Source organism: Panthera tigris, chromosome B4, assembly GCF_018350195.1.
Source record: "Panthera tigris isolate Pti1 chromosome B4, P.tigris_Pti1_mat1.1, whole genome shotgun sequence".
Lineage (NCBI taxonomy): Eukaryota > Metazoa > Chordata > Mammalia > Carnivora > Felidae > Panthera > Panthera tigris.
In genome coordinates, this window is record NC_056666.1 from 120,662,656 (window position 1) to 120,686,831 (window position 24,176).

The 24,176-nt window shown below is 36.8% G+C and overlaps 1 protein-coding gene across 2 annotated transcripts in view; it reads left to right on the forward strand.

Annotated features, from left to right (window-relative positions):
- UTP20 (UTP20 small subunit processome component) overlaps positions 1 to 24,176 on the forward strand; it is a 108,620-nt gene that overhangs the window by 60,510 nt on the left and 23,934 nt on the right. The window contains exons 28-43 of one of the 2 annotated variants that reach the window (XM_042993011.1): positions 1,421 to 1,564; positions 2,273 to 2,352; positions 7,055 to 7,272; positions 7,780 to 7,924; positions 9,138 to 9,225; positions 10,329 to 10,472; positions 10,672 to 10,722; positions 10,835 to 10,987; positions 13,094 to 13,249; positions 13,573 to 13,713; positions 14,380 to 14,517; positions 18,905 to 19,044; positions 19,295 to 19,377; positions 21,500 to 21,816; positions 23,350 to 23,489; positions 23,938 to 24,094. In XM_042993011.1, coding sequence (XP_042848945.1) covers positions 1,421 to 1,564; positions 2,273 to 2,352; positions 7,055 to 7,272; positions 7,780 to 7,924; positions 9,138 to 9,225; positions 10,329 to 10,472; positions 10,672 to 10,722; positions 10,835 to 10,987; positions 13,094 to 13,249; positions 13,573 to 13,713; positions 14,380 to 14,517; positions 18,905 to 19,044; positions 19,295 to 19,377; positions 21,500 to 21,816; positions 23,350 to 23,489; positions 23,938 to 24,094 — 2,295 coding nt within the window. The remainder of the gene's footprint in view (positions 1 to 1,420; positions 1,565 to 2,272; positions 2,353 to 7,054; positions 7,273 to 7,779; positions 7,925 to 9,137; positions 9,226 to 10,328; positions 10,473 to 10,671; positions 10,723 to 10,834; positions 10,988 to 13,093; positions 13,250 to 13,572; positions 13,714 to 14,379; positions 14,518 to 18,904; positions 19,045 to 19,294; positions 19,378 to 21,499; positions 21,817 to 23,349; positions 23,490 to 23,937; positions 24,095 to 24,176) is intronic. The other variant, XM_007085664.3, reaches the window with a different exon arrangement.

A 24,176-nucleotide genomic window follows, 5' to 3' on the forward strand; every position in this document is an offset into this window, starting at 1 on the left:
AACAATTAGGGGTTGCACCTTACCCCATTTGTTTGATTTTTAATAACATTCCATGCTTGGGAGAAAACTTTCTAGGCTTTTATCTCTCTGCTTGGCCTAAACCTCTTCATCCTTTAAGATCCACTAGAAATTCTGCCTCTCACATGAAGCATTTATTTCCCTTTTCAAATTTGTAATTCCTCCCCTATTGGCTGTCTTCAGCGTTTTCAGTCTATCACATAATTTAATATGTTTTCCTTTAGTGAGATTTTAAGCTGAGGTCAGAACTATGGCTGTCATGCCATTGGACTCATTGGTGGGGTCTCAATAAATTATTCTACTCTGAGCCTGAACAAACTGGCCACATAATTGTGATTTTGTAACTCATCAGGAAGGAGATGCCACTAGGCAGTAGCAGTATCTGTTACTGATACATCATAGCAGTATCTGTTATGAAAGAAGTTTGCTCTTAATTCAAACATCCACCCACTCTAGCCTCTGTGCCTCTAAAGACAAATTTTGATTTTTTTCCCATATTTTTCTTTGAACTGTATATTTTCAGATCATCCCATGCCTCAATTTAATCACCTTATTCTCTTATACTGTATGAAGTATTCCACTATATAGACCATACATTCTTTAGTTCCCTAGACTAATTTTTTAACAAGAATAATTGAAAACTCCTAGTTTCAGAAAAAGTAAAAAAAATAAGTTATGAAAACAAAAAAAGAAAGTGACTTTCATTTGAAACAAAGATTTATTTTTTCCCCCTAATCTAAGACATTGTGATGGCAAAAAAACTTTTGTTTAGAATGTTCTGTTCATAGGAAGAAATCAGGATTTTATTTGAGACAATTACTGGGATAAAGAAATAAAACAATGCAGGACACAAAACAGCTGTTCCATTTGTGATTTTTTTTTTTTTTCCCTTAAGGACACTTTAACGTGATTTTACTAGGCAGTGATAATGGAGCACACCTCACCATTTGACTTTAAGTCTCTGTTTACCCATCTTGTTCAATGAAAAAAGCAATATGATATACTCAGTTGACATTTCCATGTGAATCAGAGCCACAGTCAATAGACTTACTAACAGGATTTCCAGTTTGATTCGTAGCCATCTGAGCAAGAGTGCTTCCCTGAGGAATCAAGGATAAAAAGGAAATAGTTTTGTTTTTTTTTTTTAATTTTTTTAATGTTTATTTTTGAGAGAGAGACAGATTACAAGTGGGAGAGGGACAGAGAGATGGAGACACGGAATCTGAAGCGGGCTCCAGATTTTGAGATGTCAGCACAGAGCCCGATGCAGGGCTCGAACTCACGAACCAGGAGATCATGACCTGAGCCGAAGTCGGACGTTTAATCAACTGAGCCACACAGGTGCCCTGAAATACGTTTTTTTGGTTTTTTTTTTTTTTAAGAGAAGATCTTTGTTTTACAGATACAGCTCAGGTTTATTAACCCACTGAAAAATTTAAGACGTCTTGGAATCAAAATGGTAACTGACATCTTTTTGGATTGGGAGTCTTACCAATTCAGAACAGAAGAAATTGATGCTGTATTTCATGGTGCGGTTTGGCCCCAGGTAAACATGATTATTACATTCTGCCTGGATATCTTCTGCTTCTTCCCTTATTTTTACTTTAACCAGCTTAGTCTACACCCAGCCATGAATGCCTTTCCTGGTCTTTTCTTTTACACTAAGTCTTCCTTTGTTTCTGGAACTTCAGAACACTTTTCTTTGCCTCCACTGCCACCTAAAGCTCAAGAGCTGGTTTCTTAATCCCATGACATGTATACTTAAGGTTAATTTGAATATGATGTGTCTCTCAAGCAAATGGAATATAACCGTTGTATCACCTCAGTGATGTGCCTTTGGATTTTGACAAATACAAGAGAAAATGCACAAGTATTTTTGTTACACATTTCCTTGTTTGTAACCATTTTGTGAGGATACCTGGTATAGCTGTAACTAAAAAGACTATAGAGGAGACTTGATTTTAGGAAAGATTTCTAGCTGCTTGAGCTCTGTTATTTCTACCCAAATGAAACCTAAAGGACGTCATTCCTTTCAAGTGTCTAGCCCTTCCTTGCACTGCCTTTGCCATCTTCCATGTGTAGATATTTTGGATTCCTTTGTTTTTTTTCTTTCATCTGTCCTTTAAATGTTAATCTCTGTCCCTTGGCTCTTTATCCTTGGGTGTGGTTTCTGTACTTGTTCTGCTTTTTAGTTATTTTTGTCCACAATTCTGTATGTGATTTTATTTTGTATTCTGTTCATTTTGCGTCCTAGATCGGAAGGCTTGGATCTGAGAGTCAGTATTCTCCCACTCCTCTGCTGAAACTAATTAGTATCTGGAGCAGAAATGCAAGGTATGACCCTTCCTCCCTGCCTTTAAAAAGGACAGTGTTTTAGACCAATCTAGTCAAAATGAGTCAAGGGAATTAATAATATTATTTACGGTCTTTCCATACAATGAAATACAACAGGTGTGGTTAAAGAGAATAAGGTGGGGGCGCCTGGGTGGCTCAGTCGGTTAAGCGTCCGACTTCGGCTCAGGTCGCGATCTCGCGGTCCGTGAGTTCGAGCCCCGCATCAGGCTCTGGGCTGATGGCTCAGAGCCTGGAGCCTGCTTCCAATTCTGTGTCTCCCTCTCTCTCTGCCCCTCCCCCGTTCGTGCTCTGTCTCTCTCTGTCCCAAAAATAAATAAACGTTAAAAAAAAAAAAAAAAGAGAATAAGGTGGCTGCATTTCAAAAGACATAGTTTAAAGAAAAATACAAGTTGCTGAACAATATAATCCAAGAAAAATAACTGTGCATGTGTATATATATATAACGAAGTAGAAAATGTCTAGAAGGAGAGGTGCCTGGGTGGCTCCGCCAGTTAAGCGTCGGACTCTTGATTTTGGCTCAGGTTATGATCTCATGCTTTGTGGGATTAGGCCCTGGGTCCAGCTCTATGCTTACTGCTCAGGCTCTGCTTGCGATTCTCTCTCTCTCCCTCTCTCTGCCCCTCCCCTGCTCACTGCTCTGTGTGTGTGTCTCTCTCAAAAATAAATAAAAACTTGAAAGAAAGAACGAAAGGAAAGAAAGAAACAGAAAGGAAGGAAGGAAGAAAAAGGAAGGAAGAGGAAGGAAGGGAGAAAGAAAGAGGAAGGAAGAAAGGAAGGGAGGAACGAAGGAAGAAAAAAAAAGGAAGGAAGAAAAAGAAAAGAAAAAGAAAATGTCTAGAAGGATACATGGGAAACTGTTAATGTTATTGTAGCATGTGGAGGTTTTGGTGCCCGGGAGCAGGCAAGAGATACTTTTTATGATATATCTTTGGAGTGTTCATTTGTAATTTTTAACGAAGGGGAATATAGGTAAAATAACATTTTGCAATTTAAGTTGTAGAGCATAATTATAGCAAAAGTTACGCATTTTTGCTAGTTTTACAGTTCCATTAAAACTTAGAAATTAAAAGTATTGGAATCAATAGGGATGTTCTTCTAGTGTGTTGTAATTGTTTCAGTAGTTTGATTTGGCCTGGGAAAGGGAAAAACAGAATGTGAAACATGGCAGATACAGGTTTCTCCAGCTATCTGAAAGTAGAGCATTTCTATGAAACCTTTCTTAAGCCAAAATGGCATAAAGCAAAGAAGTGATTATTCATTTACACGGAAAACATTTGTAGCGTTCCTAGATCCAAAAAATAACCTCTCATAGGCTTCTCTGATACCTTAGGTCACATCTTGCTAAGGGATGCACAGAATAAATCGAGACAAAGCACAGATGTTCACAGACGCAGTTCACAGCTCTGGCACCTTGATGCTGAGATGCTGAGTGTGGTTCCCAGGGAAGAAGCCTGGCAGGGCCACTCTCACTGCTCAGGGTACGTGCTGCCTCCATAATGACTTACTGCACAACAAATGGTGAAAGCTATTTTCGCGTTTCGCCTTTTTTCATAAAAGCCAAGTGGCATAACATGAACTTTTGAAAAGCCAGGGATATGTGTAGTTATACCAGCATATAAACCTGGCTACTTTTTGCATGTTTGCTTAAAAATAAAAGCTGATTTGTAATTTGCATTCTTTGTCTTTTTCCCAGTTTCTACTTAAAATCAAAAAAATTGCATAGGCTTTTTACATTTTCTAGATGTCCTCTGTTCTTTATAGAACTACATCTAAGTATACATACAGTCCTCCCGATCATAAGTCAACATTGTTTTGAGGACATCATGAGCCATTTACAGGACCTTCATCTACAGATGCTTGTGTCACAGACCAAATGCATATTTCCTGAGGAGTGTAGAAACCTATGTTGTTTATCTCAGTGATAGAAATAGACTTGAGTTTGCCCTGATCTGTTTTGAATAATGAAAGGTAGAATTAAAAAAAAAAATCATTATTGATTGTGTGATATTAGAATCTTGGCATCAGTTTTTACAAAATTGGTATCCTACTGTATAACTAGCTTTTGATTTTATCTTTTTTCATGTACCATGATATCAGGAACTTTTCCCCATGTTATTAAATAGTCATCAAAAACAAACCAAAGTCCTTGACACTGTCTTCCTCAGGAAAACCTGTTTAAAATATTTTACTGCCAGTAAGGGCTCTTTTCATTTATTTCCCAGTTTGAGAAAACAGTTTCATGTCTTGTCTTATAACTGGGCGTGTATAAGCAGCCTTTCATAGGCATACTTGAGAAATGTCTTATAGTTGTGTAATTTTTATGCAAATAACCGTGAAGGACTTTTCATCTAAGACTTGGTGATGGTGACCGCCTTTTATATTGGTTGGGTCCTTTCTTAAGGTATAGATCCACATCACTGGATGCCACTTCATCCTGTGTTCTGCAGTTTCTCCCACTGTGGGTTGGAGAAAAATAGAAGTCACTGAGTAACATGGCTTTTTTTGTATGTAACACTTAACCTGAAAGAAATCTTTAGAAGGACTGACTTCCCTTGAAATCTCCCTGGCAATAGATACGCATTTGTTGCTGTGTGTGGAAGAATTAAAAAATGAGTATTTCTGGGGCGCCTGGGTGGCTCAGTCAGTTGAGCATCCGACTTCAGCTCAGGTGATAATCTCACAGCTTGTGAGTTCAAGCCCCGTGTCGGGCTCTGTGCTGACAGCTCGGAGCCTGGAGCCTGCTTCGGATTCTGTGCCTCCCTTTCTCTCTCCCCAACACACTCGCCTTCTGTCTCTCAAAAATAAATAAACATTTAAAAAAAAATTTTTTTTTAGTGAGTATTTCAGAACCAGCTGATAGAAATGTTACTTTTCAGTTAAAAATTATTTCAAAGTGTGGTTACAGTTTACATAGTGTCAGTTAGACATTTCAGCAGGTTTTCATCTGCAGAGAAGTCCAGCATTTTATTTTGCTTTGTGTTTGGACAGATGCAGGTAGAGCTGAACTATAGCCGGTATCTTTAAGCTTACAATTAAGGTTAAATTGTCTCAGATTAAGTGAACTCGAAACAACAGAAACTTATTAACTAGAGAGGTCATATAATCCCAACCATATTCCTGAGGGTGAAGAGAGATGCTATAAATAATTAAGCCAAAACAACCAAAATAAACTGGGACTGTCCCTGGCCACTCTCACTAATAGCTGCTCTGGTTCTGACCGCCATGACCGCCACGTGACTCCATCTCTTCCTCCGCTGAGCTTTCCTCTCCTGGGCCTGTGATCACATGCTGCCCTTTTTTACCCTCCTCTCTTAATAGCTGACCTACTTAAAGCTCCCTGAGGGTAGAGAACATGTCACATTATTATTGTTACTACCCCTCATGATCCATGGTTCGTCGATACTCCTTACATATTGAAAGAGTGGCTGACATTTCTGACAGAGCCCTATACTGAAGCATGGAGCATGCCCAGTACACTGTTACATTGCCGTTCAAGAAACGCAGTTTGGTCATTTACAAGTTGTTTTGGATTTGAATGGGTTCTTGCGAAGACCTTGCCAGCAATTGAAAGCAGTTTTTTCACCTTTTGTGCTTAAAAAAAAATGTTAAGACATCATAGAGTAGTGGTCAAGAGAACAGTCTCCAAAACCACACAGACCTAGCTTCAGATCCTAGCACGACTGTGTGTTCTTTGACAGAGTTGGCCTCTCTGAGCCATAGTGTCACCACCTATAGAATGGAAATAATAACAGTACCTACCTCGTGGATAATAGAGGTGATAATGTGTAAAGTATCCTGCTTGGTGCTTGCACATACTATGCCTAGTATCTGTTAGACAAAGTTGTATGGATACGGCCTCTTAGAGCCTTTCTTCAGTTTGTTAGTACTAAGTACATTAAAAGTGCTTGAGCTCTTCTTCCAATGATAATAATTGGTAAAACCAAACTGTCTGCATATTTTTGGTTGTACCTTCCTGCTGATTGTTAGGACTACGTCCCTGATGTAAAACAATTTCTGGTTTGCCATTGGCTGGAAAGCCTTTGTGTTCTCTACCCTTGTTGGTGTGTTTCCTCTAGGTGGGATGCTCTTATCCTTTGTGCGAGGTTTCATAATTGGGGATGGATTCGTCCACCTCCACCCGAAAATGATCCTAATCTCTAAATGTTGCATATCCCGATACAGCAAATTCTTGTTTGGTCTGTACTCTTAATTTCCATGCTGTAGTTATGTTGGTTTTTGTGTTTTATAAACATTCACACTCTAGAAGGCTTTTAATTGAAAAATAGCTTGTCTTCAATACATTTCTTGTAGAAAAGGCTTAGACTTTGGAGTTAGACTGTGGTTCAATCTCAGCTCTACACCACTAAGCACAGTGGCTTTAGACAAGTCTCAGGGTTTTTTTGTTTGTTTGTTTTTGTTTTTTACCTGTAATGTGGGGACCGTGTTACCGCATGATAGAGATGTTATGAGGATTAAACGAGAGATGTAGATAAATTGTCTAATGTAATGTTGGTGAGGTGCCTACCATTACCCATCATATTATAGATTTTAAAATAATTTCCCTTTTGAGTAATCTTACTAATGTTCCTTCACATATGTATTTAAACTCAATATGAAAATTCATATAGAACATGTTTTCATAAAGAAACATTGAGAAATAAGATGACTAATCTCCTTGCAGGTATTTCCCTTTACTGGCTAAACAGAAACCTGGGCACCCTGAGTGTGATATCCTGACCAACGTCTTTGCAATTCTGTCAGCGAAGAATCTCTCTGAAGCCACAGCCTCTATTGTGATGGATATAGCTGATGACCTTCTTAACCTTCCAGATTTTGAACCCACAGAAACACTTTCGAGCTTGCCGGTGACTGGATGCGAATACACCGAAAGGACAGATGGTACGTGTGCTGTATAAAGCAAAGCTAGCATTTGTGCCCTCACAAAGGAAAAAGTCCATACAATTTGGCTCTTTTAATTAGTTACATTATTAAAAGAGTTTCTTTTCTGTAGAAATTAATACCAACTTACATAAACTGAATTTTCTTTGCAGTCATAGAAATTCAGATTATTTATGCTCCAGAAAGCTCAACTGCCCACCAGGAAATTATCAAATGACTTCCACTGTCCTGTTTCTGAATTCTTCCTATCATATTGTACGAACAGTTCTTTTACTACTTCCCAAAATGGGTTAATTAGATAAAGCCTCAGGGGTCTCTTATATAAACTTAAATTTAGCTAATGATACAGCTATTATGACTAAGAAGAAAGTTATTTCATCTTTAAATTTGAAATTTATTAAATGTTTATGGTAATTGAGTGGTTTCCTTGTCTGTCATTATGAAGATAGTGTACGATTATCCTTTAAGAGAATAATTTATTAAAATCAAAACATCACTTTTTTTCAGAGTCTATCACAATGGGAGGAAGATTAATTCTACCTCATGTACCTGCAATTCTCCAATATCTCAGCAAAACCACAATAAGTGCAGAAAAGGTGAAAAAGAAAAAGAACAGAGCACAAGTCAGTAAGGAACTTGGCATTCTGTCAAAGTAAGTGATATATATATGTCCTTAAAAGGTAACATTACTCTCCGTGGTTTTAATTTCTGCTAAATTATGTCCAGTTTTTCAATTATTTAAATGTGATAATAAGCTGAAAAGGTTTTCAGTATTTTAAATGCTTTCCATTTTTAAGTTAATGTGGAACTCTTTTTCTTTTCTGGAATATTTATTAAAAAACTTTTATGTAAAGCATCTGCCTTCATTTTATTATAAGAAAACAGTCTTCAAAATTCTAAAGTAGACTAATAGATTTGCTTGTTTAGCCTTTGCATATTTTGTTCAACTAGAATTTTGAAAAAAAAGAATTTTGAGTTACATGAGATCACATACTTTTTTTTTTTTTAGTTGATAAAAATAATTAACTTAAAAGAGCAGGCTGTGGTTGCTTTGTTTTCTAAGGGTCAAGAAGATCTTGCAAGGATTTTTAAAGATTCTTTTTGTCAGTAGACCTAATAATACGTAATTGTGATTTCTATAGCAAGGTTAGTAAACCAGAGCACAAAAAATGTTTCTATTTTAAACTCTAAATTGTTCCAGGCCTTAGCTGTGAAAAGTTTATTTTTTTCTGTTAACCTCAGCAACAGCAAAAAATGATATATTAGAGAATCGTTGAGGAACTTCTTTGAAATGTTTTATTTATACTGTTGTACTTCTAAGTTTTGCAGAATGGGAAACCACACAAAATACACTCATTGAATTTTATCACAGGCTGTGTGGTGGTGAAAAGGTGAAGAGAGATCAGGCACCAGAAAGACCCGGGTTTGAAAGCCCTGCTCTACCATTTCTTAGCGATGTGACACCAGTTTCTCTGAGTCTCCCATTTTCTTTGGGCAAAATGGAGCTAAAAATAATTCCTACATTGAAGGCTATTTTGGGAATTAAAGTGAAAATTGTACAGAAAGCCTTCTACAAGTCTTGACACTTAGAATGTTATTTCTTTGTAAAATAAGAAATTACTGATTGTCAGATCATGATATCATCTACACAATCAGATGCTACAAGAGAAATAGAATAGTAGCAAGGTGCCTGAAGTTGGAGAGAAGTGAGCAGACACTGCTAAATAAGTCACCTGAACTTTTTATAGATGAACACATAAAAGCCACCTGTCTGTCACGTTTTTCTACAAGAAGTTGAGCTTCTTAGAGAAGTACTCTTAAATTGTTGATCTTCCTTATATATCCATTTTTTTCCCCATCTCTAGGATCAGCAAGTTCATGAAAGACAAAGAACAAAGTTCTCTGCTCATTACACTTCTCCTCCCTTTCCTCCACCGTGGCAATATTGCTCAGGTACAGATTCATAGGATTTTATTTTGTCTCTGAAGCAGCACTTTATTATTAGATTTATTTGTGAGCAGTAATTTCCTTGGTTAGATTCTGTGATGTATTTGTGAAGAGACTTTATATAGAAATACAAAAATAAAAATAGAGGAGAAAAATTGGGATGGAAGTAGGAATGAGGGTGCACAAGAAGGTGGAAAACGCCATCATCAGTCATAACAGAAAAAGTGTTATTAATCCCTTCATTTTCCTTTCTTTAGCTTCTAATCCATTTCAAGGCTTTTTTTTTTTTTTTCCCCCTGACTTTGACCAGTAATGAATCTGGAACCCAAAAAGTACATTGTATAATCTTTTTTTTTTTTTTTTAATTTTTTTTTTAGTGTTTATTTCTGAGACAGAGACAGAGCATGAGTGGGGGAGGGGCAGAGAGAGAGGGAGAGAGAGAATCAGTAGCAGGCTCCAGGCTCCGAGCTGTCAACACAGAGCCCGACGTGGGGCTTGAACTCACAAACCATGATACCATGACCTGAGCCGAAGTTGGTCACTCAACCAACTGAGCCACCCAGGCGCCCCAGTACATCGTATAATCTTAAATATAGATCACAGTTGCAGGACTGAATGAAAAGTCAGACTATAATAATATTAGGCATAGCTAAGAATTTTCTGATATGATTTTCAAACCTTAGTTCAATCCCAAGTTAAAGAGTCTTCCCATGCTCAAACTCAGGTATGAGGCTGAAGCCATTACACTGAACATCTCTTACCACATAGTAATTCAGTGTGGAAAACCACAGATCTGTAGACAACCAGAAATGTGTTTTTTTTTTTTCAGCAAGCTCATTTTTCTTGGCTCTTTTTGGACTCAGTAGAGGAAATTCTGTCCCAAAGCCATATGTGTTTTCTATTAGAATTAAGGAAGAAACCATTCATGGACATTGTTGTGGATTTTATGTTGTTAAAATGCTAAGAACTTTTAAAAGACTGTGAAATAACTTTTCCAATTACTACTTTTGCTTCTTATCATAATTGTATGTTTTCTGGGCTGAAATATATTAAAGCCAAGTTGATCAGTTTTATAAATTACTGAAATGTGATTTCTCTTTCTTCTTAAGGATACAGAGGTTGATATTTTGGTGACGGTACAAAACCTTTTAAAACATTGTCTGGAGCCTACAAGCTTCCTCAAGCCTCTAGCAAAACTCTTCTCAGTTATTAAGAATAAATTGTCAAGACAGTTGCTTTGTACAGTTTTCCAGGTCGGTAATACTAATTTTTACCCCAAACCACCCACTCCTTTTTAAAAAGATAACTATGACATGTAACACATATTAACAGCTTTCTTGGTGCCAGTATGATGTTTCATATAAATTTGAGTGGAAGGAGGGAGTTAAAGGGAGGAGGGCAGGAAAATTAAGATTTTATTCAGTAATAACATACTTTTTTCATTCCATTTAGACTCTTTCTGATTTTGAGAGTGGATTAAAATACATTACTGACGTTGTCAAGGTAAGAGAGAAAGTCTTCTCTTTTGCTTCAAAAGTATTATCATTTTTGTTTATTTAAGGTTGATGTACTTTCACCTATGTTTTCAACGTTTCAATGTTTTCATTTCTCGTAGCTTAACGCCTTTGATCAAAGACATCTTGATGATATCAACTTTGATGTTCGCTTCTCAGCATTCCAGACAATCGCCTCTTGTATTAAAGAGATGCAAACTGTGGATGTTAACTACTTAATTCTAGTCATGCATAATTGTTTCTATAATCTGGAGGTAGGTCTTTATAGCAAAAGTTTATGAATTGGTTTTCATTGTTTTGATATGACCAAATTCCTTAATTTGTGTTTTAGGCAGGACAAAGACTTTTGTGTAAAATTTCTTTTAGTTGCACAATATTTTGCAATATGGTGAAGACCATATTGTTATTCTCATGATTTAAAAGATAAGTACTTTGAATAAAATAATATATGTGGAAACACTTTGAAAAATCCAAAAGCTGTGTATTAGAATAGGGAAATTCATAAAGACAGAAAGTAAATTAGTGGCTAGGTTACGAAGGGCTTCCGAGGGAGGGAGGAATGGAAACGGAGAGGGAGGACTTCAGACTGGCACAGGGTTTATTTTGAGAGTAATAAAAATGTTCTTAAGTTAGTGGCGATGGTTGAAACAACCTTGTGAATATATTTGCAAAAAGACTTTATACTGAAAACCATTAAATTGTACACTTTAAAGTGTACAAAAGGGCGAATTTTAGAGGTGCCGGGGTGGCTCAGTCGTTTAAGCATCTGACTTCGGCTCGGGTCATGATCTCATGGTCTGTGAGTTCAAGCCCCACCGTCGGGCTCTGTGCTGACGGCTCGGAGCCTGGAGCCTGCTTCAGATTCTGTGTCTCCCTCTCTCTCTGCCCCTCCCCCACTCATATTCTGTCTCTCAAAAATAAACATTAAAATAATTTTTTTTTTTAAGGGTGAACTTTAGGGGTACCTGGGTGGCTCAGTTGGTTGAGCATCTGACTTCAGCTTAGGTCATGATCTCTCAGTTTGTGAGTTTGAGCCCTGCATCGTGCTCTGTACTAACAGCTCAGAGCCTGGAACCTGCTTCGGACTCTGTGTGTGTCTCTCTCTGTCCCTCCTCTGCTCACACTCTCTCTCTCTCTCTCTCTCAAAATAAATAGACATTTTTTTTAAAAAAGTGAATTTTATAGTATTTCAATTATATCTCAGTTTTTTTAAGTTTTGTAACTGCTGTCATTATTTGACAGTCTGCCCTCCTTTATTGATATAGAACTATAAAAGGGTTTGGACTATAATTAAGTGCCATGTTGCTGAATTGAATTAAAGCCCCAAAATGGGGAAAATGGAACCCTTGATTTATAGTTGACCATGTAATCAGTAATATCTTTGTGGCATTTTATAGTTATTCATCAGATATCAACAATTATGTAATATATGAAAAAGTAATCTCTCTGTTTGGAGATGATTCTTCATATATTATGTCAAGTTCCAACACAAAGGATTCCAAATCACTGCTTGGTTGGCTGAGTTGGAAATAGTTTCTCCACATTCACTGCCTGCATTGCTCGAAGCAGGAACTGGAGCACAACTAACCAGGATTATACCAGCCAACGTTGTCATTCTCAGTGATCATGTGACACTGAATATTGAAAACTGCTTATTTTGCTTGTTTTGAGAAATAAAACAAATCAAAAACTCTATTTCATCATATTTTCCAAATGGGAGTGACACTTCTCAGTAAGCATGATTTTTTAAAGTTATATACTACAGGCACACCTCATTTTATCATGCTTTGCAGATACTGTTTTTTACAGATTGAAGGTTTGTGGCAACTCTGCTTCAAACAAGTCTGTCAGCACGATTTTTCCAATAGCATTTGCTTACTTTGTGTCTTTGTGTCACATTTGCTAATTCTCACAATATTTCAAACTTTTTCATTATTATTATGTTTGTCATGGTGATCTGTGATCAGTGATTCTGACTCTCTGAAATACAGATCATGGTAAATATTTTTTAATGAAGGTATGTACCTTGTTTTTTTAGACATAATGCTAGTGCACACTTAATAGACCATAGCATAGTGTAAACATAACTTTTATATGCACTGGGAAACATTAATATTCATGTCACCTACTTTATTGTGACTTTCACTTTGCTGTGGTGGTCTGGAACCAGACTCACAGTATCTCTGAGGTATGCCTGCATGTTCCTCACAACCCTACATTTGGTTCTTCCTTATGATTTTTACATAGACGAGTGGCAACATTTTCATTGAGGGGTAAACTCTTTCATTGGGAAATAATATTCCATATTACAGATATTACACAGAATAATTTGGGGTTTTTTTCTTTTTTCCTGTTTCCAGTTAGGAGACATGTCTTTAAGTGATAATGCCAGCATATGCCTGATGAGTATCATCAAGAAGGTAGCTGCCTTGAACGTCACAGAGAAAGAATACAGGGAAATCATTCATCGTTCACTCCTGGAGAAATTGAGGAAAGGATTGAAGAGCCAGACAGAGGTATTGGGGTTTGCGATTGTATTTTTGTCTTTTACACACTACTGTCTGTGAGTTTGGTATTGGTTTTGTTTTTTCCTACTTATACTGTTGTTGAAAAGCAGTCAGTCTTATAAGTACATTTAATTAAAATACTTGATTGCATAAATACCAAACTTTTAACAGGAGAATGAGAATAGAAAGGAGAGCAATCACTTCTGATTTCAGTTTGTGTTTATAGTGGGAATTAAAAAAAAAATTGTAATGGCTTTGTTGTGTGTCTCTTTGTATCCTCTAGAAAACAAATTCTTTAAAAATTTTTTTTCCCCTCAATTTGGCATTTGCAGAATATTCAACAGGATTATACCACAGTGCTTTCCTGTTTAATTCAAACTTTTCCAAATCAACCAGAATTTAAAGAGTTGGTACAGCTTACTGATTGCCATGATCCAGAAATGGACTTCTTTGAGAATATGAAACACATTCAGGTAGAAGACAGTTCTGTTCAGTTCTTTTTTTCCCTGCCTATAAGTATTTCAAACTGTTCTGTCTCATTTAAAAAGATATATTTTAATTTTCCAAAAAGTTTTGAGCCTCTGATTTCTTGGTCTTATTGATCGTCAATGAAATTAGCACAGGAAATGATCATTTTCCTGGGGTCTGTTTTCTTTCATGGTATCATAAACCAGAATTACAGTGTCACCTTTCTCTGCCATTTGCTAAGAAGTTTAACTGCTTTAGGATCCATTGTTAAACAAATGCTATGGATTATATCTCTGGAAGCAAATCAAGGCACAGGTGTTGCTCATGTAACACATGGACTGCCCTTCACTCCTTTAATCTCTTCATGCAAAAGGAACATGATACTGGGGCACCTGGGTGACTCAGTCAGTTGAGCATCCAACTTGTGGTTTTGGCTCAGGTCATGATCTCACAGTTTCGTGGGTTTGAGCCCCACGTCAGGCTCAGTGCTGGCAGCATGAAGCCTACCTAGGATTCTCTCTCTCTCCCTCTCTTTCTGCCCTGCCCCCACTTGCACTGTCTCTGTCTCTCTCAAAATAAATAAATAAACTTCAAAAAGAAATGATACAGAAGTGGAGCTGGTCATATGTGAGTTCATTCAGTAACTAATTTTTATTTTATCTAACGCATAGATCCACAGAAGAGCAAGAGCCTTGAAGAAACTGGCAAAACAGCTAATGGAAGGCAAAGTTATGCTGTCTTCTAAATCTCTCCAGAATTACATCATGCCTTATGCCATGACTCCAATTTTTGATGAGAAAATGCTCAAGGTAGGACATTAGATTTAGAAAACATTAAACCTCAGGGCACCTGGGTGGCTCAGTCGGTTAGGCGTCATCCAACTTTGGTTCAGGTCATGGTCTCATGGTTTGTGACTTTGAGCCCCGCATCGGGCTCTGTGCTGACAGCTCAGAGCCTGGAGCCTGCTTCAGATTCTGTGTCTCCCTGTCTCTCTGCCCCTCCCCTGCTCACACGCTGTCTCTCTCTCTCTCTCTCTCTCTCTCTCTAAAAATAAACATTAAAAAAAACGAAAAGAAACCATTAAACCTCTACCCATACCGTGACACACTTTTCCAAAATGCATATGGGGTTGGTGACATCCATGTTGATGTTGTCACCATAATTAGAGGCTTAGAATAGTTCTGAAGCCCTTAGAATGGTACTTGGTACACAGTAAATGTTCTATAAATGGTAGGCGTTATTTTTATTTTCATTATTATTAGCTTGCAAAGGCCAGCCACAAAATATTTCCCCTCTTAGAAATGATCACATTACTAACATAGCATACTTTTATTTTTGTATCATAGGATTTAATTCTGATAAATACCATTAATAATCAGTATTTTCCCAAATGTCTTACAAGAAATGAAGTCACACAATAGCTACCTTTTCTTTAACACTATGCCAGCTACAGGTGCTATTCTAAGTACTTTACATAGTCTTACTTCATCCTCACCACAGCTCAGCCCTATGGGGGGGATTGTTGTCAGTATATTACAGGAAAGTAAACTGGGAATATGTGAGGTATTTATCTTTCTCAAAGACATACAGAATGAGAATCAGTATTTGAACTTAGGCCTGTCTTCACTGTTAGACTACACAGTGCCAAAAAAACAGTGCCTGGCACATTGTAAGACTCTGATAAATGATATTTATTGATCAGATTAATGAAAGAGTGAAATTTAAGTCCAATTTGAGGTGATATCAGGAGCTGTTGGTCAAACTTATTCTGTGTTGATCACATGGTCTTGTGCAAGTTTAGGTTTCCCCTATTGTTTCAAAATTTTTTTAAAGAATTACCTACATAGGGGTGCCTGGGTGGCTCAGTTGGTTAAGCGTCTGACTTCAGCTCAGGTCATGATCTCACGGTTTGTGGGTTTGAGCCCCACATCAGGCTCCGTGCTGATGGCTCAGAGCCTGAAGCCTGCTTCAGATTCTGTGTCTCCCCCCGACCATTCAAAGATGAATAAACATTAAAAAAAAAAAAAAAAAAGAAAGAAAAGAATTACGTACGTAAATAAAAGAATACTCCCCCTAAATTCTGGCTTGAAGAGCCAGTAAGCACAACCAATTTATAGTTTGATGGCAGTAAAATAGGAAAGAGGTGTAGATGAAAAAAATAAATTATATTTAGTTTTGGTTGATGTTAACATAATATATCTCTTTAAACGTTTATTTATGTTAAGGGAGAGACTGCACATGAGCGGGGGAGGGGCAGAGAGAGAGGGAGAGACAGTTTCCACAGTGTTAGTGCAGAGCCGGATGGGGGGCTCAGTCCCATGAACCATGAGCTCATGACCCGAGCTGAAATCAAGAGTCAGATGCTTAACCAGCTGAACCACCCAGGCACCGCAATATGGTATATCTTTTTTCGTGTTCTATTTTTTTTTTTTTTTAAACATATTTGTGATTTTGTATTTACAGTTGGTTTCTGGTAGATAACATATAACTGGGTCTTGGCAGTTTTATCAAATCTGACAATCTCTGCCTTTTAATAGGTTTTAGACAGGGGCATCTAGATGGTGCAGTTAAGCATCCAACTCTTGAATTTTGTCTCCGGTTATGATCTCACAGTGGTGAGATCAAGCTCTGCATCAGGCTCCACACTGACAGTATGAAGCCTGCTTGGGGTTCTCTCTCTCTTCTTCCTCTGCCCCTCCCCTCTTCATGCTTTCTCTCAAAAAAAAAAAAAATCGTTTTTTAGACCATTTACATTTAATATGATTATTAATATGGTTGGATTTATATCTTTGATGTTGTTTATATTCCATTTGTCCCTCTCTTTTTTCCCTTGTATTGGATTAATTGGATTTTTTAAGCGATTTTATTTTATCTCTGTTGGCTTATTAGTTATCATTGAGCTCTTTTTATAGGTTTTACCTCTACATTAGTTCTGGTGTCCTTTTTTTTTTTTCTCTCAGTTTGTGTATTTTGATAGAGAAATAGAGTGCATGTGTCCAAGAGCATGCACAACCAGGGGAGGAGCAGAGAAAGAGGGAGAGAGAGAGAATCCCAAGCAGGCTCTGTGCAGTCATCATGGAGCCTGACTCAGGGCTCAATCCCATGAACCATGAGATCATGACCTGAGCTGAAACCAAGAGTCAGACACTCAACTGACTGAGCCACCCAGGTGCCCCTACCTATACATTAGTTTTATACATATATTGTTATTTTTGCCTTAAACAGTCAATTATCTTTTAAAATGATCTTTCAAAATAAGGAAGGATCTTTTATATTTCCTTACATATTTATAATTTCTGGTTACTTCCAATTACTTATAATTTTCCAGTTATTCCTTTGGGTAGATCCAGATATACTGCTATATCATTTTATTCCTGACAGGAAGACCTCCTTTAAATTTTTTGTAGTAAAGATCTACTGGTGATGAATTCTTTCAGTTTTTATGTCTTTTCTCATCTTTGCTTTTGAAAGATGATGTTTCTGGAAGTTGTGGAATTCTAGATTGACAGGGTTTTTTTTCTTTCTATTCTTTAAAGATAATTGCTCTATTGTCTTCTAGTTTATATCATTTCCAACAAGAAGTCATTCTTATCTTTCTTCCTCTGAGTGTAAAATATCTATTTTTAGGGGCTGCCTTGAAAATTTTCTCTATATCACTGGTTTTAAGCTAGTTGATTATGCTGTGCCTTAGTGTAGTTTCCTTCATATTTCTTGTGCTTGGGGTTTGTTGAGCTTTTTGGATCTACTGATGTAGTGTTCTTCAAACTTGGAATTTTTTGCCATTATTTCTTCAAAGATACTTTTGGGTCCCCTTCTTGCCTTTGGAGACTCCGGTGTGTATTAGGCCACTCAGAATTGGCCCAAACTCACTGAAGCTCTTTTTTTTTTTTTTTCATTAGTTTCCCCCCCTCCACCCAGGGTTTCATCTTGTTTCATTTTTGTTTCAATTTTGTATCGCTGTGTCTTCAAGTTCACTAATCTTTTCTTCTTCAGAGTCTAATCTGATTTGAATCCTATCCAGTGTGTCTTTCCTTCCAGAACTGTCTTTTCTATTTCTGAATTTTTGGCTTGGGCCTTTTTTATATCTTACCTCTCCTTAACATGCTTCTGCTTTCCTTTCCCTTCTTGATCTTATGGAATGTAATTTCATAAATTGTCTTTCTTTGTCTACTGTAAGTCTAGTATCTGTGTCACTTTGGGGTCTGTTTCTACTGGTTGATTTTTCTTGTCATGAGAGGTATTTTCTGCAGCTTTCTTCTCTGTGTAGCTCTCTCCTCTCTATGCTTTGCCCTTTGGACTCTGGCTGCCACAGCCTTCTCTCTGCCTCCTTACCTCAGGGAGACCACTGGGCCCTTTTTGGGTTTCTCCTCTGCTATGACCTGACAGTTCTCTTCACACAGTGAAATTAGGATAATTATAAGATGCATTTCATTTGTTGCCTTTCTCTCAGCTAGCACTGTACTGCACTGTTCAATGTCCAAAGTCTGAAAACTGCTATTTCATATATTTTTGTCTATTTTTCTAGTTTAAGGTATCAGGGTAAAACCAGTCCCTGTTCTTTATGGTGGCATGAAAGAGATGTCTCCAAGGCATCTGTACTGTTGAATGCTGAGCTCTACATTAAAGTTAACTTTAGTGTTTAACTTTACACACTGAATTTACTTCATTCACTGTCTATAGGCTTTAACCCATCAGGGAGGTCTGAGTGGAAAAAAGTACAAAGTATGAACTGATTAATATCCTTTAATTAAAGATGGTGTCATTTCTTTAATCGACAGTGTCGTTTCCTAGAGCTGTTAGAGGGAGTGGGATATAGTTTGGGCATTCTTTCCCTTCTATAATTGCTAATCACCTACTGTCTAAGCTTTTATTTATTTATTTATTTATTTTTTTAATTTTTTTTTAGCGTTTATTTACTTTTGAGACAGAGAGAGACAGAGCATGAATGGGGGAGGGTCAGAGAGAGAGAGGGAGACACAGAATCTGGAACAGGCTCCAGGCTCTGAGCTGTCAGCACAGAACCCGACACAGGGCTCGAACTCACGAACCGTGAGATCATGACCTGAACCGAAGTCAGATGCTTAACCGACTGAGCCACCCAGGCACCCCTGTCTAAGCTTTTTAGTGTACGAAGTTAGCTCTTTATTTTATTAGCAAATACTTATTCTATGTTGATGCTCTTGATTTGTTTTACAGCATGAAAATATAACCATTGCTGCCACAGAAGTTATTGGAGCTATTTGCAAACATCTCTCTTGGTCAGCATATATATATTACTTGAAACATTTCATTCATGTCTTACAGACGGGACAGATCAATCAAAAGTTGGGTGTCAGGTATGTATGGTCAAACTTATTTTTGCTTTGTTTTTAAAATGTAAATTTTGGATTATTTCCTGAAGTGGTCTCTCTAATCTTAGTTTGCTTTTACCTTGTATTAATGAGGTTATGCTAATATTTGTTGAATTCAAAAATACCTAAAACTGGTAAAAATAATTTTACTGTTTATAAGTCTTTAAATCCTTCACTTTAATCATCAAATGATGTTATGAATCAGACATTTCTGTGTACCTTCTTTTTTCAACAGTTTGCTAGTAATAGTGTTAGAAGCATTCCACTTCGACCACAAAACTCTTGAAGAACAAATGAGAAAAATTCAGAATGAAGAAAGTAAGTTTTTAAAACTTTCTTAAACTAGATTTCCACTCTATTCTTGGATAATTGATGTTAATGAATTAAAGATGGCAAAATTCAACTTATCACCTTTTTCTACTTAGAGCAGTGACCAGTGAATGAGTCAGGAGGAAGTTAAAGCAAATGGTTTGAGTATTTGTGTAAAATCTTTTTTTTAACTATAGAGAAGGCCAGTCTAAATTATATGGGTAAAAAAAAAATCCGAGCTTAAATTATTTATATAGAAATCCAATTTTACCACCTGCATGTATGGAAAGAACAGTAAGCAATGAATGCAAAGATAGTATAAGAAAAGAATTAAAAATTAGAGCAACAATTAATAAGACAAAGTAGATACAATAAGAAAGGATCATCAAAGCTAAAAATAGGTATATGAAAAGATTATAAATTGGCAAACCTCTGTCAAGATTGATCAGTAAAAATAGAAGGCATAGGCATAATAAACATTAAGAATTTTTAAAGGTCCCAATCAAATTAAAAAGGTAAAATAATATTATGATCTTTGAACTTAAAAATTTGAATACTTGAGTAAGATGTACAAACTCTTAGAAAAATAAAATACAAAAGCTGGCTTTAAAAGAAATAGAAAATCGGGGTATATCTCTAACTACTAAAAAATTGACTCTGTAGTTATAAACCTTCTCCTGATGAAAATACCAGGTTCACATTGCTTTATAGGTAGTTATACAAATATTGAAGGAATGGGTAATTTCAACCTTACATCAGCTATTTCAGATGATTAATAAAAAGGAAGCTTCCACTAACTCATGAAGTTGGTATAATTGGTTAATGGAATTTAACATGAGCATACAAAAAACATGTGGTCCTCTAAAGAGGCACAAGGGAAACATTTGGTTAGATTTAGTATTTATTCATGATATCAAATAAGGAACAAATAGAAATTTCCTTAACCTGTTAGAGGATGAACACTTAAATAGGCCAATAGGCTGTTTTTGCTAAAAGACATTGAAATATTTTGGCACTTAGTTTGCACTACTTCAGCATTCCTTCCTACTCAAAAATTTCTAATTCTTTGATTCACAGTAAAATCATTACAGAGCCACACTAATAAATAGCAAAGACTGGCTTGAATTTGTAGGAACCATTTGTGTTTTAAACCATTAATTAAAACCATTAATGCTTTAAACCATTGATCAAACTAAAGTCTCTCAACGGTTTATCTTCAGGCAGTTGAATCTGCATTTTGCAATTTTGCATCAATAAAAACATTAAAAATTAAAATAATCTGCTTAACTGTCTATTTTCTTAGATATGACTAAAGTTTAAAGCATTTATTGAGTTCTATGAGCTGGGCCTTTCGAGACATTATCTCCTTTGTTCTCATAAAAACCTTACAAGAACCTTAGTTGTTAGTTACACCATTATTTTTTGATATGAGAAATTACAGTTCAGAAATGTAAAGTAACTTTCCCAAAGCTACACAGCCAGGAAATAAAATAAGGACTAATGGCTACCATTTTTTTGAAAGTCTGTGACGTATCAGAAATGTATATTTGGGTGATTATAGACTTTATCTCATTGAATCGTGACAACAGCCTTGCAAGTGGTGCCATCTCCATCTTACTGATAAAGAATACAAAGCCCACTAGGCTTAGGTTAACTAACTTTGGTCATATGGCTTGTTAGCAGAGCCATGCCTGGACTTGCCCCAGTACAACACTGCCTAATTTTCTTTAATGAACTGAGCCCTATAGTAAGGGACATTTCTGCATGAGAACTGTTGGCTGCATTATAGTTTTCATGCTCATGAGTATAGGTTTTTGTTTTTGGAAACCTCCAACCACAATACTTTGGAAGCTTTCTTTTGGTTAAGACCCTCCTCCCCACCTAGTCTCCAAGTGTATTCCCAACATAGCCTACACTTGCTCTCCCACACTCATAACTGTCCGTTTACTTGTCTCTGTTCCACATTAGACTCCAAACTGTAAGACAGCAAAAAATCATAACCCTCTCATATAGTGCTGTTTCCTTTAGTACTTTATCTTACCTATCTGTAGTTGGAGACTAGATCGTTTTTATTGGATGTTGGTGGGAAAGACTTGTAACACAACTGTGTTGTTTCCTTATTTGATTTAAGGTGACTTTTGTTGTTTACTAAACATAGACACAGTAGAAGTGATTGAGTTGCCAGAGCATGAAACCATGGAATTAGAGCATATGGATGAGGAAGAGAAGGAAAACAAATGTAAGAATTTGTCAGACAACAACAAAGAACCGGGAAACCCCGATCCAGCTGAATGTCAAGGGGCATCAGCTAAAGAACCTGAGTGTGTCACTGGGTCCATCTCTTTCCTTCCTCGGAATAAGGAAGAATTGGAGAGAACAATTAAAAATATCCAAGGAACCATAACTGGGGATATCCTACCCAGGCTACATAAATGCCTGGCCTCTACGGTAATCATTCTGGTTGGGGCCCAACAGAATGGGGCCCATTCTGTCTGTGTGAACCCAAGTGTTTGTGGCACTCTGTCAGCCTGAGGCTCCTGACTATTATTGATTAACTTCAGCTTTTGGATTTTCTTTCATCTCAACATTTCAGAATTCACCTCCCTTGTTTTGTCTCATCATCTTTAGGTTCATCTTCTGCAGCAAAGCAGCAATTTTTCTTCATTATGATTTTCATCTGGTAGATATCTCCAAAGCAGATAATTAGATAATTCTCATTTCAAAAAAAAAGAGTTTTTAAAAATTAGAATATGTTTCCCTTTTCTACTTCTTGGCCACTTCTCTGCTGTTCAGAATTCATCTTCTTCCTGGGTAATAGGAATAACATTTAGCAGTGGATTCTCATGAAGTCAGAGCCTTTCTTTCTCAGGGTAAAACAGGGGTTGGCAAACTGTGGTCCATGGGCTGGATCTATCCTGCAGCCTGTTGTAAGTAAAGTTTTTTTGGAACACGGTTACATTTATCGATTTGCATATTGTCTAATTCTGCTTTTGTGTTACCACAGCAGAGTTGAGTAGCTTCAACAGAGATCTTAAGCCAAAAATACTATCTGGCCCTCTACAGAAGTTTGCCAGCCCCTGGTGTAAAATATTGACTTGGTCATTTTGTATATTTGTAAATATAACTTCTTATTTGGGGCACTATATTTCTATGTACGAACACTGTCACTCAAACTCTTGAAAATTGATACAAATTTTTTATGATTTTTAGATATTTCACAGCAATCTTAATCCACATCAGTGAAAACTTGACTATTTTTTTCTGATTGTTCCTTTGGGAAAAAACATTCTCTCGTTTTATTTTTTTAATATAATTTATTGTCAACTTAACTAACATACAGTGTATATAGTATGCTCTTGGCTTTGGGAGTAGATTCCTGTGATTCATCACTTACATAAACACCCAGTGCTCATCCCAACAGGTGCCCTCCTTAATGTCCATCACCCATTTTCCCCTCTCCCCTGCCGCCCCATCAATCATCAGTTTGTTCTATTTAAGAGTCTCTTATGTTTGCCTCTTCTCTGCTTGAAACTATTTTTTCCCCTTCCCTTCCCCCATGGTCATCTGTTAAGTTTCTCGAATTCCACATATGAGTGAAAACATATGAAATCTGTCCTTCTCTGACTGACTTACTTCACTTTGCATAATACCCTCCAGTTCCATCCACATTGTTGCAAATGGCAAGATTTCATTCTTTCTCATTGCCAAGTAATATTCCATTGTATATATAAACCACGTCTTCTTTATCCATTCATCAGTTGATGGACATTTGGGCTCTTCTTTGGAAAAAACATTATTATTCCTATTATTTTTATAATTCTTTGAGAGTTATTCTCAAATTGCATAATTTAGTTTGTTTTTTAAGCCATAAACTTAGAAGTGTCATATCAAAGAGCTTATCGTTCAAATGCAAGATTTCAGTGTTGGTAGGTCCCCGATCCATTTATTTTTGTTTTAGTTTGACCTAAATTTTTCTTACAGACTAAAAGGGAAGAAGAACACAAGCTCATAAAGTCCAAGGTTGTGAATGATGAGGAAGTAGTTCGAGTTCCTTTAGCTTTTGCCATGGTTAAACTAATGCAGTCCCTTCCACAAGAAGTTATGGAAGCTAACCTGCCAAGGTATATTGTATGACAAATTAGAAATGTTCAGTGAAACTCAAAACTTGGTTCTTTCTTCCTGACTCTTGAGTCTCTTTCTGTGAGGAAGAGACATATTGTCACAATTTGCTGTGATTTAGAATCCTAATTGGGGGGCACCTGGGTGGCTCAGTTGGTTAAGCTCAGGTCATGATCTCACAGTTCATGGGTTTGGGCCCCACGTCCAGCTCTTTGCTGACAGCTGGGAGCCTGGAGCCTGCTTTGGATTCTGTGTCTCCTCTCTCTCTGCCCCTCCCCTGCTCACACTCTATGTCTCTGTCTCTCAAAAATAAATTGGCCTTAAAAATAATTTTTTTTTAGAATCCTAATTGGGAAATTTGGGTAATGAATAATTAAGAGACCAGAGGATGTCTGTATTTTTATTTGCTTCTGGTTTTTGATTAGTCCTTTTCAATTTTTCATTTTCTAGTATTTTGCTGAAAGTGTGTGCCCTCCTCAAGAACAGAGCACAGGAAATCAGAGACATTGCACGCAGCACTCTAGCAAAAATAATAGAAGATCTGGGTGTGCACTACCTACAATATATTTTAAAAGAATTACAGAGTACCCTTGTCCGTGGATATCAGGTAAATTGCATTATGTGCCTTATATTCATTCAAGTTGGATTGAAGTTCAAATATTTGCAATTTGAACACTACAAGTGATGTT